General features: G+C 45.7%; 1 protein-coding gene across 1 annotated transcript in view; it reads right to left on the bottom strand.

The window, feature by feature from the left end:
• Positions 1-5,927: 5,927 nt before the first annotated feature.
• Positions 5,928-16,600, bottom strand: part of cfap100 (cilia and flagella associated protein 100) — a 68,143-nt gene continuing 57,470 nt past the window's right edge. Inside the window, exons 13-17 of the mRNA XM_072581757.1 lie at positions 12,142-12,293; positions 10,950-11,085; positions 9,786-9,988; positions 7,167-7,260; positions 5,928-6,301 (exon numbers count right to left, since the gene is read on the bottom strand). Coding sequence (XP_072437858.1) covers positions 6,185-6,301; positions 7,167-7,260; positions 9,786-9,988; positions 10,950-11,085; positions 12,142-12,293 — 702 coding nt within the window. The 3' untranslated portion in view covers positions 5,928-6,184. The remainder of the gene's footprint in view (positions 6,302-7,166; positions 7,261-9,785; positions 9,989-10,949; positions 11,086-12,141; positions 12,294-16,600) is intronic.

Genomic DNA, 16,600 nt, shown 5'->3' with positions numbered 1-16,600 from the left:
TATGTATCATGGCCTTGATTGTCACTGTATTTTAGCAATTGAGGCTATGATCATCCCAATCTAACTTCATTGGGCCAGCCATGTGCTAAGGAAGTCTGGTTTCTGACTGCTAAAGCCAATCCTCGCCCAGCTCAAGGAAGGCACCCGACCGAGAGGAGGACAAAGCGAGTGTCTCAGAGACTCACTGAAGGCTTCCCTCAAGAAATGCAACCTAGATGTCAACACACTGGGGAGACCCTTGTTCAGAAGAAACTGACTTGGAGGAAACTCCTGTATAAGGGACACTTCCTTGAGAACACATGTTGGCAATGGTAAAAGAGCTGAACTCCAGAGGGGAGGTGAGAGTGACAGCCCTTTATATCAAGGCTGCAATCGACTGAGTGAGGTATCAGGAGACCTAGCATTGATTCCTAACTGGAATCAATGGATATCTGAACAAACTCTGCTGGTTTGAGTCACACCTGGCAAATAGGAAAACGGTAGTAGTTTTTGAAGGTCAGCCACCTCAGCTCCAGAACATCTCTGTATGAGTTCCTCAGGGAGTGTCCTCGACCCACATATCTTCAGCTGCTTCACAAACGAACTTCCCTCCATCACAAGGTCAGGAGTGCGATGGAATCCTCCCCACTTGCTTGGATGGCAGCAGCTCCAACTCTCAAGAAGCTTGACACCATCCAGAACAAAGCAGCCCACTTGACTGGCACGACATTTGCAAGCATCCACCACTGACACTCGGTAGCAGCAGTGTGTACTATCTACAAGACGCACTGCGGAAACTCACCAAAGATCCTTTCAAACCCACAGCTACTTCCATCTAGAAGGACAAGGGCAGCAAATACATTGGAACACCATCCTCTGCAAGTTCCCCTCCAAGCCACTCACCATCCTGACTTGGAAATATATCACCGTTCCTTCAGTGTGGCTGGGTCAGAATCCTGGAACTCCCTCCCTAAGGGCATCGTAGCTCTATCTGCAGCAGGTCAAGAAGGCAGCTCAACCCCACCTTCTCAAGGGGCAGCTAGGGACGGGCACATAAAGCTGGTCCACATCCTTCCCTCCATCACAAGGTCAGGAGTGTGATGGAATCCTCCCCACTTGCTTGGATGGCGGCAAGCAAATGAATGAATTTTTTAAGAGGTACAGATAAAGCTGGAGAAAGGAATGCTAGTGATCTTCAGGCCAAAGACCGCTTTCACGTCCTGGAAACACCTGCCAAATGTGTGGTCAGAGATGTGGCTCTAGGAGTAAGCTCGTCAGGTGCAGAAAGAGCCACAGAACCTAGGACCAGTGACAAACGTTCCTACGTGGAGAATCACAGTCCCATTAGTGAGTGATTGCTAATGACAATTTTCGGTGACGTAAAGAGGTCTATATTCAGATTTGCCAATGACACAAAAATTTGCCATCCACAGTATACCCATTGCTATGTAAATGTATAAAGTGACGTTCATAGATTCACTGAGCGGGAAAAAACTGCCAGATGAACTTTACAGGTAATCAATTCACTTTGAATGATCAAAAAGGATCTGTGTTAGTTAACTTACAAAAAGTTAGAAACTGTGGAGGTTTCGAGATTTAGTGGTCTATGTACAGAATGCATGTTTTAAAATGTATACAGTGTGTTAGCCTTATAACTAGAGAGAGCCCATTAAAGGAGGAGCTTTTGCTGTAACAGGACACAGTCCTGCCTCGACCACATTTCGTGTATTTTGTTTTGAGTACCACACAGACCATATAGTGACCTTGGAGTGAGCCCAGATTCACCAGAGCATGGTCATGAATTCCATGAGTAAGAGGTTGAAGCTAGTGCTTCCAATTAAACCTGTTGGACTATAACCTGGTATTGTGTGATTTTTAACTTTGTACAAACCCAGTCTAACACTGACATCTCCAAATCATGATTTAATTAAGCGTTTGAAAAGTACTGAGACACACCCAAGTGCATGTTTGTCTGGTGACTGTGGAGAGGGATTTCATCGTTTTTAAAAGGCTGAAAAAACATGGCACATTTCTCAGGAACAATTAAGCCACAGATTTGTTTTGTCTGAGAACAAGTCTTCAATTAATCATGCAACCAGAAAGACTAGGATGCATCATAGAAACATGATTAAAATGGGATTGTTGTAAAGGAGTTAATTATTGATCATGGCTTGTAATCCATTGGCATTGTCACATTGTTACCAGTGCCGTGGAGAAACGCTGGGAATGTGATGAATGCAGCATAAGTTTCAATTATCTATCACAACTAGAAATCTATCCATACAGTCCCATTTGCCCCATGTGGGGATTGTGAGAAAGAATTCTATTATCCATTCCAGGTGGAAATCCTTTGCTGCAGTCACATTGGGGAGAGACCATTCACCTGCTCCATACGTGGGATGAGATTTTGTCTACCTCTTTTTTTTTTATTAAACAGTGGCTTTATATTTGCTGTTTTCCAATTTGCTGGAACTGTCCCGGAGTCCAGCAAAGTTTTGGAAAATTACCCCAAGTGAAGTATAACTCAGGTGCAGGCCATGGAATCAAGGGCGTCCTGGAGATAAAAAGGGGATACAGGAGTTTACTGAAGAACGAAGTCAGGAGGGTGAAATGGAGGCATGAAATAGCTTTGGTTAAGAAGATTTGGGTGAATTCAAAAAGATTCTTTAATATACTTAAAGTAAAAAGAGCAGCTAGAGAGAGAATAGGACCTGGGGTGACACGGATTAGCACTGCTGTCTCACAGCACCAGGGACACAGGCTCAGTTCCAACTTTGGGTAACTGTGGAGTTTGTATATTCTCCCTGTGTCTACGTGGGTTTCCTCTGGTTACCTCCCATAATCTGAAGATGTGCAGGTTGGTTAAATCAGTCATGCTAAATTGACCATAGTGTTCAGTGATGTGTAGGTTAGGTGCAATAGTCAGGGGTAAATATAAGATAATGGGGAGAGGGATAGGCCTGGGTGGGTTACTCTTCAGAGGGTCGGTGTGGACATGTTGGGTTGAAGGGCCTGTTTCTACACTGTAGGGATTCTATGATTCTAAAAGAATGCTTCAGGTAGTTACGACTTCATGCTGATAGTGCCAATCTAAGATAAAATGACTAGAACAGCATACTGGGTGACTCAGTAGAGATGTTTGGAAACACTAATACAAAGAATAGCATTATAAGCAGTACATGTTAGACCACAATTATTTCAAATCTACAGATCCTTGTGAAAGATTATGGATCTATGGAAAGTAAATGGAGTTTGCATCTTTCAATAGTAGAACATTATCAAGGGCTTGAGTAGTAACTATAGGCTAGTGAGTCTCACTTCTGTTGTGGGCAAAGTCTTAGAGAGAATTGTAAGGGATAGGATTTATGCACATCTGGATAAGAATAATGTGATCAAGGATAGTCAGCATGGTTTTGTGAAGGGCAGGTCATGCCTCACAAACCTTATTGAATTCTTTGAGAAGGTGACTAAGGAGGTGGACGAGGGGAAAGCGGTAGATGTGGTATATATGGATTTTAGTAAGGCGTTTGATAAGGTCCCCCATGGTAGGCTACTGCAGAAAATACAGAGATATGGCATTGAGGGTGAGTTGGAGGTTTGGATTAGGAATTGGCTGGCTGGAAGAAGACAGAGGGTAGTAGTTGATGGCAAAGGTTCATCTTGGAGTGCCGTCACTAGCGGTGTTCCGCAAGGATCTGTTTTGGGACCATTGCTGTTTGTCATTTTTATAAATGATCTGGAGGAAGGGTTAGAAGGTTGGGTGAGCAAGTTTGCGGATGATACGAAAGTCGGAGGAGTTGTAGACAGTGAGGAAGGATGTGGCAGGTTACAGCGGGATATAGTGAAGCTGCAGAGCTGGGCAGAAGGGTGGCAAATGGAGTTCAATGTAGCTAAGTGTGAGGTGATTCACTTTGGTAAGAGTAACAAAAAGATGGGGTACTGGGCTAATGGTCGGATACTTGGTAGTGTGGAAGAGCAGAGGGATCTTGGTGTCCATGTACACAGATCTCTGAAAGTTGCCACCCAGGTAAATAGTGCAGTGAAGAAGGCATATGGCGTACTGGCTTTTATTGGTAGAGTGAATTGAGTTCCGGAGTCCTGAGGTCATGCTGCAGTTGTATAAGACTCTGGTGCGGCCGCATCTGGAATATTGTGTGCAGTTTTGGTCGCCATACTATAGGAAGGATGTGGAGGCACTGGAACGGGTGCAGAGGAGGTTTACCAGGATGTTGCCTGGTATGGTAGGAAGATCCTATGAGGAAAGGCTGAGGCACTTGGGGTTGTTTTCATTGGAGAAAAGAAGGTTTAGGGGTGACTTGATAGAGGTGTACAAGATGATTAGGGGGTTAGATAGGGTTGACAGTGAGAACCTTTTTCCACGTATGGAGTCAGCTATTACAAGGGGGCATAGCTTTAAATTAAGGGGGGGGTAGATATAGGACTGATGTTAGGGGTAGGTTCTTCACTCAGCGAGTCGTAAGTTCATGGAATGCCCTGCCAGTAGCAGTAGTGGACTCTCCCTCTTTATGGGTATTTAAGCGGGCATTGGATAGGTATATGGAGGATAGTGGGTTAGTGTAGGTTAGGTGGGCATTGATCGGCGCAACATCGAGGGCCGAAGGGCCTGTACTGCGCTGTATTCTTCTATGTTCTATGTAGTCCACTCTTTCTCCTAAATATCTCCTGGTCAAGGCATATACCTTTTGAGTCCCTTCCTTCCCCCCCATCCCCCTAATAAAATAGATTCTATTTTGATTTTTGATCGTGCAGAAAGGCTGTGCTTGTCACTGGCCACTCGGGGTGTTTCCTTTCTCCCTGATGGTGGAATATGAATAAAGATTTCTGTGCTCGTTCTTCACTGTGTCCTGCAACTGCACCTGCACATAACATAGGTGCTGGGGAAAAATAAGCCCTACCGCTGTTAGGCAGGAACCCCCCCCCCCCCCCCCCCCCCCCCAAAAAAAACTGCATTCAAGTGGTTAGAGCTGCAGTCACTGGTGATCATATTGTTGATGGAGGGAGTACATAAGAGACCTCTTCACCTTCCAGAGGATTTTTTTTTGCTGGTAAATACAGACTGGTTTGAGCATTCTGAATCATTCCAAAGCAGCAGAGATGAAACGAGCCTGTGCTGAAAAAAAAACCAATTGAACCTACATCTCCACAGAAAGTAGGAAAACATCTGGTTTTGAAACAAGGGACAGTTAATGATGTCACTATATTCCAATACTAGGATGGTGAGTGGCTTGGAGGGGAACTTGCAGGAGGTGCTCCTAGATGGAAGTGGTCATGGATTTGGAAGGTTTTGTCTGAGGATCTGTGGTGAATTTCTGCAGTGCATCTTGTAGATAGTACACAGTGCTGCGAGTGAGCGTTGGTGGTGGAAGGAGTGGATATGGAAATGTTGACTGCAGTTTCAGCATAACATCCCTGCTCTCGTATTCTATGCCCTGGCTAATAAAGGCAAGTATCCTACGTGCCTTTTTACCTATCTTATCTACCTCTGTTGCTGCCTTTAGCAATCTGTCCATATGCACAAGGCCCTTCTGAATTTCAGTACTTTCCAGGGTCCTGCCATTCATCATTTGGTTCATAAAGTCAATGAAAAGTATTTTGACTTGAGTATGTATGAAAGAATGGGATTCAATGTTGACCATGGTATTGAGTGGGATTTTCAAACTCACCTGCACAAAATCTCAATTGATCTTAAATCAGTAGCACATGCACAATCTCACTGATATTGGGATGAATCATTCCTGCAAATTGTTTTTGAATATGCTCTACAATGACATTGATGCCAATCTAAATATAGCAACTCCTGATCCTTCTGCAGCTGATCGTGCTGTGGCCTGTTGTAATGCAGAGTCCTCCTTGTTTGTAGTGATTAAAGCTGGTTTGAAATTGATCTTCTCTGACTCCTCACAAAGAGACAGGAAAATAGTCACATTTATTTCAATCATTTATACTATCTGTGAACACATACTACAAACTCACACTGCTCCATAAACAAGAAAACTAAAACTGCTCAGACTTTATAAAACATTTTGGATGCTTGCAGCTGAGATTGTGCCTGGGGGTTGCAGAGATTTGAAAAGAAACATCATTGGAAACTGTTTGAACTAAAACTCCATTGCAAGCCGTGAGCAGTGGGGAAAGTACACAATGCAGTGATTCCAGTGAGATGCAGAACTTCATAAGCATGGATTTACATGCTGAAGTAATACTCGTTCTCCTCCTTTTCCTTGTCAGTGGTGATCTGGTTCTGTTTCTCCAACTCCTTCATTAAAGGTGGCTTTGATCGATACACAAGTTTCCTCCCGGTCTGTAAAGATGAGCAGAAATTAGTGTCAGAATGCTTAAAGCACTTCAGCCACCTGGCAGTGCCTGCGGTCAGCAGAAATATCAATAACTCCCAGTTTGAGTTTAGATTAGATTACTTACAGTGTGGAAACAGGCCCTACAGCCCAACAAGTCCATACCGACCCGCTGAAGCGCAATCCACCCAGACACATTCCCCTACATTTACCCCTGCCTCTAACACTACGGACAATTTAGCATAGCCAATTCACCTAACCTGCACATTTTTGGACTGTGGGAGGAAACCGGAGCATCCAGAGGAAACCCACGCAGACACGGGGAGAATGTAAACTCCACACAGTCGCCTGAGGCGGGAATTGAACCCGTGTCTCTGGCACTGTGAGGCAGCTGTGTTATGGCTTTGAGACAAATGCCAGGAATTTGAGCAGAATATATCTCAACTGCCACTTGCAGTGTCAGCCTGTCAGAGGGCCAGCTCTGGAGGGATCAGTGACCAAGCTTCACAGATTTAAGGGAAGGTGTAGGAGGTTTAGACAGGATGTGAGGATAATATTTTCACCCAGAGGTTGGTGGGATTCTGGAACTCTGCCTGTTAACGATGGTAGAGGAAGAAACTCTCATTACATTTACCAAGTATTGAAATGTGTACTTGCAATGCCAAGGCATTCAAGACTATGGCTAAATGCTGGAAAATTGGATTAGAATGGTTAGCGAGCTGTTTTTTGACACACCGGCCAGAAGGATTCTTTTCTGTGCTGCAGACCTCTCTGACTCTGAAGTGGGTGTATAACAGGGAACAGAGCTTTAATCAGCTCAGTGGTGAGCATGGGGAGATTGGGGCAAGAAAAGTTCTCTGACATAAACCTGACCTTTTTCTGGTGCTCAGCCTGAGATCTGATCATTGCTCGGTGGATTCGCTCTTCCTGGTGAAGCTTCTCTTCCATCAGTCTCTCCTCCCTTACCCTGTGAGTGAAACAGAATCAGAAAGAACTCAGGATGTGGAGATACCAGTGTTGGACTGGGGTGTACGGGGTGGACAAAGTTACAAATCACACAACACCAGGTTATAGTCCAATAGGTTTAATCGGATGCACACTAGCTTTCGGAGTGCCATTCCTTCAACCACCTGATGAAGGAGTGGCACTCTGAAAGCTAGTGCTTCCAATTAAACCTGTTGGATTATAACCTGGTGTTATGTGATTTTTAATAAAGAACTCAATGTGTGATTCAGACACAGCTGGGGTTGAGCCTGAGGCTGGGCCCTCCTGCTGGTGAGAACAGTCACAGTCCTGCTGAAGGGCTCCATAAGCTTGTGTAATGCCTTCTCCAGGTGTGTATATCACTGGCTCGGCCAGTAATCCCTACTAACCCCTGAGAGGGTGGTGGAGAGCCACCTTCTTGCTCAGCCATTGTAGCAGGCAGTTAAGAGGCAATCCCATTGCTGTGGGACTGGGGTCACAGACTGCAGGCTGGCAACCTGTTGCCAAAAGGAGCAGGATGAATGAGTGAACCAGATGGGCTTTCACAACAAGCCAGCAGCTTCATGGTTAACACCTACTGAAACTAGATGAAAGTGAGGACTGCAGATGCTGGAGATCACAGTCAAGGCTAGAGTGGTGCTGGAAAAGCAGAGCAGATCAGGCAGCATCCAAGGAGCAGGAAAATCAACGTTCCGGGCAAAAGCCCTTCATCAGCCCTCCACAACCATTCATTCCTGATGAAGAGCTCCTGCCCAAAACGTCGATTTTCCTGCTCCTCGGATGCTGCCTGACCTGCTGTGCTTTTCCAGCACCACTCTAATTGAGAATCTGGTTTCCAGCATCTGCAGTCCTCACTTTCTCCTAGTTGATTTTAACCTTACTGCGAATCCTCTTGCAAGGATGTCTACCTTGAGGAAGTTCTCCTCCTCTCTCTATAAAGATCTCAGTGAGTCGCTCTTTCACTGCAACTCCCAGGTCATCTCATTCTTAGTGAAACCAGTCTAGTGTTCCTAGCTCTATACCAGGAGGCCCAGTATAAAATCCCACCAGAACCAGAGGTGTTTCATAATGTCTCTGAATGGGTTGATTAGAAAAGAAAGTGGAAATTTTAATTCCTCAGGTTCAGGGACTTCAAAGACCTTCTTTGGAATTACAAGTCCATGTTAATCCATGTTCCCGGATTGAAAGCCAATAGAGCACAGACCAGGAACTATCCAGAGGTACTCAGTGATTTTCAGATTGCACAGGAGAGCACTCCCTTGGTGATCTCTCTTACCACTCACACTCCTCATCGATATCAACACACAAATTAGAAGCAGAGGATGCCACTGGTCTCTAGAGCCTGATAACTCGGGCATTACTGCCTCTTGGTTGAAGGCTGCAGGTAGTCTCTGTTGGAGGTGACAATACAACCATTATTCAGGCCTCTAGATCTAGACTCCACAACCAGGCAGGAGACTTAAACTCGTCCATGAGATGTTGGTCAGGCATTTATTGCCCATCCATAGTTGCCCCTCAGAGGGTGGGGGGTGAGCTGCCTTCTTGAAACCACTGCAGTCCATGTGCACTTGGTAGACCCACAATGCCCTTGGGGAAGAATTTCTTGGATTTTGACCCAATGATGTGTAGGAATGGTGATATATTTCCAAGTCAGGATGGTGAGTGGTTTGCAGGGGGTGGTGTTCCCATGTAGCTGTTGCCCTTGCCCTTCCAGATGGAAGTGGTTGTGAGTTTGGAAGGTGCTGTCTGAGGATCTTTGGTGAGCTTCTGCAGTGCATCTTGTAGATGGTACACACTGCTGTTACTGAGCATCGGTGGGGGAGGGAGGGGATGCTTGTGAACATGGTGCCAATCAAGTGGGGACTGCTTTATCCTGGATGGTGTCAAACGTCTTGAGTGTTATTGGAGCTGCCCCCATCCAGGCAAGTGGGGAGGATTCGTCACACTCCTGACTTCTGCCTTGTAGATAGTGGACAGGCTTTGGGGAGTCTAAACTCCAGAGAAATTGACCTGTTGACTCAATATGTTCTTGTAAGCAGGGGGTGGGGGGTGGGGGGGGGGGTGTGATAGCTAAATGGTATTAGCCCAGATTATTAATCCAGGGAGCCTAGTTCAAATCCTACCATAACAGATTGAGGAAATTGGACTCAATTAAAAAAAAAATCCAGAATTAAGAGACTAACAATAGCAGTAAAACCATTGTTCTCAGTAAATAACCCACCTGGGTCACTAACGTCCTTTAGGGAAGGAAACTGCCATCCTTGCACAGTCTGGCCTACAGGTAACCTCAGACTCACAGACTCATAATTGTTCTCTGGGTAGTTAGGGATGGGCAATAAATGCCGGTCTAGCCAGTGAGGCTGACATCCCGCAAACCAACACGGAAAAAAAAAATTCCCTGACACCTCAATAATTAACTAGTGAACTTTCACTATTGCAAGTCTATCCTTCCTTTGTTAAAGAGAATAAGACACCATGTTATTGCGTCCTCTTTTCAGGTGTCTCTACCTCATCCTTCTCTCCTTTTCTTTGTTCCTTTGCGCCAATTCCACCTTCTCTCGAGGAAGCTTCTCCAGATTCTCAAACAAATCTTCCAGGTAGTTCTCAATACTGGTCAGCATCTGTAATGTACTCATATTGGCCTCATTCTCACCAATACAGGCTCTGTAAACCTCTCCCACTTTCTGGTCCAGAGCTTCCAGCATTTTATCCTAGGGTAAAGGATGTTTGGGGGTAAATAAACAGCAATGGTCAAGAACATAACAAACAGGAGCCAGATTTTGACCATCCATCCCTTCGAACCCACTCTGCCATGACTGATTTTCTCCCTCAACTCCATCTTTCTATCGCCATATCCCTTGAATCCTTGTGTCAAACATGCAGCCTCTGAATTGAATATACACATTGGTGGAGCATCACTACCCTCTAGGGAGGAAAATGTTAAAGATTCACATGCCTCTGAGTCAAGAGGTTTCTCCTCACTTAGTCCAAAATGGCCACTCCCTTGTTCTGTGACCCAGCGCCAGTGAAGGAATGGTGATATATTTCCAAGTCAGGATGGGGAAGAGCTTGCGGGGGGGTGGGGATGGTGTTCCCATGTATCTGCTGCCCTTGTCCTTCTAGATGGAAGTGGTCATGGGTTTGAAAGGTGCTGTCTGAGGACCTTTTCAAGTTCTTGCAGTAGACAGTACACACTGTGTTACTGAACTTCAGTGGTGGAGGGAGCAGATGTTGAAGATGTTGAATGGCATTCCTTTTTAGACAAACTACCTTGTCCTGGAAGCATTATTCTCACTGATTTGTGGGAATTTTTCGCCCAAGACCATCCCAACTGGAGTGGAATTATCTGCATTTCCCTCAGGTCCAGATGTGTAAACTGTGGAAGGAGCATGTGATAACCTGAATATCCCAGCTCCTGTTCAGTCACCTCAGACCCACAACTCCAGAATGGAAGAGTCATCCTCAATCCTGAGGGACTGTCGAAGGTGTAGGTGGATGACGTGAGCTTCTTGAGCGTTGCTGGCGCAACACTCATTGAAGTGAGTGAGGAGTGTTCCATCCCATTGATGGTTATGGTTGGGGTGAGAGTAGGTGTTTAAGGTGGGGAGAGGGAGGGCTGTGTGCGATGGACGTTTCCCTTGGAAGGCCTGCTCCCAGGGCAAAAGCTCATACCTGATCTTCAATTGTGCTCTGGCTAAAGGAGAACATCTTGGCTTTGAGTTCAAGTTCTGCAGCCCTGCTCTCCTCCTTGGCTACAGCTTCATTCAGCATGTTCAACTGCTGCTTCAGAAAATCTGTCTCACAGTTCCTGCCAAACACAAACAGCAAAATTATCCATCATAGTTCCACAATAAAGCAAAACAGAAAGACTTACCAAACACCTCTCCTCCCAGTAAAACAATTAACAAAGGCCCTACAGGAAACTCCAAAGACAAATTCTGTGTGCGCTGGAGGAATAGCAAGATCCTGGGATGGGTTCAGATGCTTGCTCACTAAATGACAGGGAACAGGGTTCAGAGAGCCCTCAGCTCTTAAACTTTATTGTTGAAGAACAGGAAGGGGCCATTAACTCCTTATACATTTACTGCCATCAATTATATCAAATCACATAGGAGACCGAAACGGGCCATTAGTCCCAATGCTGGTATCAAAGGTTGAGCTTCTTGCTTTGTCTAAATCAACCATCATAACTCTCTATCTCCTTCTCCCTCTAAACTCCCCCTTAAATATCCCTGGAATTCATTTCGACCACTCCCTGTGGGAGAAAGTTCCACATTCCTGGTTAATTTATCTCCTGAATTCACTGTTGGATTTCTTGGTGTCTGCCTTAGATGAACAACTAAAAGAAACGAAATGGAGAAGTCTGCATTGTACAATGCAGTTAGTTAACGAAAGGCTTACCTAACCTAATGAGATAAGTTCCAGCCATCAGGATTAAAAGGCCTGTTGCTAGGAGTGAGCCAGTGTATGGGTGTTCCAGTGTTACAGTAGCAGTGATAGTGTTAACATTAATATAACTTACAGTAATGGGGATTGAGCCTGATAGTTTCACACCAGAACATGGTGTATCTCTGATGTCATGTCAATAACTGCGTAATAAACCCTGTTTCCTTCTAAAGGCTGTGTGTTACACCGCTCCCATTTTCATATCAGTAATGGAGACTGATAACAATAAGAAGGATTGGTGACTGTGCCAGTCTACCCAAGGCAACTCTGATGGTTCTGGTGAATATGACCACAGCACATAACGTGCAGGCTGATGGGTGGAATTCACCAGTGTGTAGGATTGTTTTTGATTCTTCAGTTCTATGTTGCTTCTATAACAGGACGGATGGGGGTTTGAGTGAATGATTGAAACTCTTACATTTTAAGCTGAGCAGTAGCCATGGCCTGTTTGATCTCCTCCACCGCCTCCTCAGTCTCCTGTGAGTTGAGAATGAGCGACAAGTTTTGTTCCTCCAGTTCGGTGTAGATATCCAGGAGCTGCTTGGGTTCCGTGAAGTAAAGTTCCTGTTCCTGCAGCCATCAAATCAGACACACAATGCTGACCCCAGTGAAAGCAAGTCAACACCACAGCATTCACACTTAACACCGAAACATCTTCGAGAAACTCAGCCCATCTGGCAGTGTCTGTAGACAGAAACGGAGTTCACACTTCCGGACAGCATCGTGGCTCAGTGGTTAACACTGCTGCCTCATAGTGCCAGGGACCTGGGTTTGATTCCTGCCGAGGGTGACAGACTGTATGGAGTTTGCATGTTTTTGTCATGTCTGCTCTGGTTTCCTCCCACAATCCAAAGATGTGCAGGTGAATTGGCTATGTGTTAGGTGCATTAGTCAGGAGTAAATATAGGGTAGGCGTCTGGGTGGGTTACTCTTCGGATGGTTGGTGTGGATCCCTTGGGCTGAATCTATTTCTGAACTTTGGTCAGCACGGTGGCGCAGTGGTTAGCATGGCTGCCTCACAGCACCAGGGACCCAGGTTCAATTCCAGCCTCGGGTGACTGTCTGTGTGGAGTTTGCACATTCTCCCCGTGTCTGCATGGGTTTCCTCCGGGTGCACGAGTTTCCCTCCCATGCTCCAAAGATGTGTAGGTTAGGTGCATTAGATAGGGGCAAATAAAGGATAATAGGGTAGGGGAATAGGCTTGGGTGGATTACTTTTCAGAGGGTCAGTGTGGACTTTTTGGGCTGAAGGGCTTGTGTCCACTCTGTAGGGATTCTAAGTATCGACTAAAACACAGCAGCTACAAGAGCAGGTCAAAGGCTGGGAATACTGCAGTGAGTGACTCCCCAAAGCCTGTCCACCATCTACAGGCACCAGTCAGGAGTGTGATAGAATACTCCCCACTTGCCTGGATGGGGGCAGCTCCAACAACACTCAAGAAGCTCGACACCATCCAGGGACAAAGCAGCCGCTTGATTGGCACCACATCCACTCCCTCCACCACCGACGCTCAGTAACAGCAGTGTGTACTGTCTACAAGATGCACTGCAGATATTCACCAAAGATCCTCAGACAGTACCTTCCAAACTCACAATCACTTCCATCTCGAAGGACAAGGGCAGCAGATACATGGGAACACCACCCCCTGCAAGTTCCCCTCCAAGCCACTCATCATCCCAACTTGGAAATATATCACCATTTTTTCAGTATCGCTGGGTCAGAATCCTAGGGCATTGTGGGTCTACCCACAGCACATGGACTGCAGCAGTTCAAGAAGGCAGCTCACCCCCACCTTCTCAAGGGGAAGCTAGGGACGGGCAATAAATGCTGGGCCCAACCAGCAACACCCACATCCCACAGACATGAATAAAAAAATTGCTGTGGAATTCCCTCTCCCAGACGGCGATGCCCGCTGGGACATTGTATAATTTTATGGAGGAAGACAGGCAGATCATTCATCAGTAAATGATTGAAGGGTTATGGAGAACAGGCAGGAAAATGAGATCAGCCATCATCTTATTGAGAGGCAGAGCAGGCTGGAGGGGCTGAATGGCCTCCTCCTGCTCCTAGTGCTTATGTTCTTATGAAACATGAGACTAGACCATTTGGTTCCTCAAGCTTGCTGCATTGTGTTTGTGGCTAAACTGTTACTCTGTCCACTTTTCACTCTATCACCTTACCTATTGATTCTCTGTTAACATATGAAATTATAGGGTAGAGGTGGACAGGATGTTTCCACTGGGGAGAATCTAGTATGAGGGCGCAGTATTTAAAAATCCATTTAAAACAGTTAGGAGGCCATTTTTTTCCCTCTTTGTGACAAAGCTCTTTGGGACTGTCTTCCTGATTGGATGGTGGGAGCAGCAAAGTCCTTGAATATTTTTAAGGGAACAGATGAAAAGATTCTTGTTAAGCACGGAGGTGAAAGGTTATCAGGAATAGAGTCATAGAGACGTACAGCATGGAAACAGACCCTTCGGTCCAACCCATCCATACCGACCAGATATCCCAACCCAATCTAGTCCCACCCGCCAGCACCCGGCCCATATCCCTCCAAACCCTTCCTATTCATAAACCCATCCAGATGCCTTTTAAATGATGCAATTGTACCAGCCTCCACCACTTTCTCTCGCAGCTCATTCCATATCCTTACCACCCTCTGCGTGAAAACGTTGCCTCTTAGGGGTCTTTTGTATCTTTCCCCTCTCACCCTAAGCTACGCCCTCTAATTCTGGACCCCCCCCCCGGCCCCCACCCCAGGGAAAAGACCTTGTCTATTTACCCTATCTATGCCCACATGATAAGGTCACCCCTCAGCATCCTACACTCCAGGGAAAACAGCCCCTGCCTATTCAGCCTTTCCCAATAGCTCAAATCCTCCAACCCTGGCAACATCCTTGTAAATCTATCCTGAGGGATAGGATGTACATGTATTTGGAAAGGGAAGGATTGATTAGGAATAGTCAGCATGGCTTGTATGTGGGAAATCATGTCTCACGAATGTGATTGAGTTTTTTTAAAGATTAACAAAAAGGATTGATGAGGGCAGAGCAGTAGATGTGATCTATATGGACTTCAGTAAGGCGTTTGACAAGGTTCTCCACGGGAGACTGGTTAGCAAGGTTAGATTTTATGGAATACAGAGAGAACTAGCCATTTGGATACAGAACTGGCTCAAAGATAGAAGACAGAGGGTGGTGGTGGAGGGTTGTTTTTTCAGACTGGAGGCCTGTGATCAGTGGAGTGCCACAAAGATCGGTTTTGGGTCCACTACTTTTCATCATTTATATAAATGATTTGGATGTGAGCATAAGAGGTGTAGTTAGTAGGTTTGCAGATGACACCAAAATTGAAGGTGTAGTGGACAGCGAAGAGGGTTACCTCAGATTACAACAGGATCTTGATCAGATGGGCCAATGGGCTGAGAAGTGGCAGATGGAGTTTAATTCAGATAAATGAGGTGCTGCATTTTGGGAAAGCAAATCTTAGTAGGACTTATACACTTAATGGTAAGGTCCGAGGGAGTGTTGCTGAACAAAGAGACCTTGGAGTGCAGGTTCATAGCTCCTTGAAAGTGGAGTCGCAGGTCGATAGGATAGTGAAGAAGGTGTTTGATATGCTTTCCTTTATTGGTCAGAGTGTTGAGTACAGGACTTGGGAGGTCATGTTACGGCTGTACAGGACATTGGTTAGCCACTGTTGGAATATTGCGAGCAATTCTGGTCTCCTTCCTACCTGAAGGATGTTGTGAAACTTGAAAGGGTTCAGAAAAGATTTACAAGAATGTTACCAGGGTTGGAGGATTTGAGCTATGGGGAGAGGCTGAACAGGCTGGGGCTGTTTTCCCTGGAGCGTCGGAGGCTGAGAGGTGACCTCATAGAGGTTTATAAAAATTATGAGGGGCATGGATAGGGTAAATAGACAAAGTCTTTTCCCTGGGGTGGGGGAGTCCAGAACTAGAGGGCATAGGTTTAGGGTGAGAGGGGAAAGATACAAAAGAGACCTAAGGGGCAACTTTTTCACACAGAGGGTGGTACGTGTATGGAATGAGCAGCCAGAGGAAGTGGTGGAGGCTGGTACAATTGCAACATTTAAGAGGCATTTGGATGGGTATGTGAATAGGAAGGGTTTGGAGGGATATGGGTCAGGTGCTGGCAGGTGGGACTAGATTGGGTTGGGATATCTGGTCGGCATGGACAGGTTGGACTGAAGGGTCTGTACAACTCTATGACTCTATGACTTGCCCACCACCGATATCAGGCTCACTGGTCTATAGTTCCCTGGCTTGTCCTTACCACCCTTCTTAAACAGTGGCACCACGTTAGCCAACCTCCAGTCTTCCAGCACCTCACCTGTGACTATCAATGATATAAATATCTCAGCAAGAGGTCAGCAATCACTTCCTTAGCTTCCCACAGAATTCTAGGATACACTTGATCAGGTCCTGGGGATTTATCCACTTTATACGTTTCAAGACATCCAGCACTTTCTCCTCTGTAATATGGTCATCTTTCAAGATGTCACCGTCTATTCCCTACATTCTACATCTTCCATGTCCTTTCCCATAGTAAATACTGATGCAAAATACTCATTTAGTATCTCTCCCATTTCCTGCAGCTCCACACAAAGGCCGCCTTGCTGATCTATGAGGGGGCCTATTCTCTCCCTAGTTACCCTTTTGTCCTTAATATATTTATATAAATCCTTTGGATTCTCCTTAACCCTATTTGCCAAAGCTATCTCATGTCCCCTTTTTGCCCTCCTGATTTCTCTCTTAAGTATACTCCTACTGCCTTTACACTCATCTAAGGATTCACTCAATCTATCCTGTCTATACCTTACATATGCTTCTGTCTTTTTCGCAGGCAGGAATGTG

This window comes from Chiloscyllium punctatum, chromosome 12, assembly GCF_047496795.1.
Source record: "Chiloscyllium punctatum isolate Juve2018m chromosome 12, sChiPun1.3, whole genome shotgun sequence".
Classification (NCBI taxonomy): domain Eukaryota; kingdom Metazoa; phylum Chordata; class Chondrichthyes; order Orectolobiformes; family Hemiscylliidae; genus Chiloscyllium; species Chiloscyllium punctatum.
The sequence above is the reverse complement of the archived record's forward strand: the minus strand, read 5'-3'. Positions and strand labels throughout refer to the sequence as shown.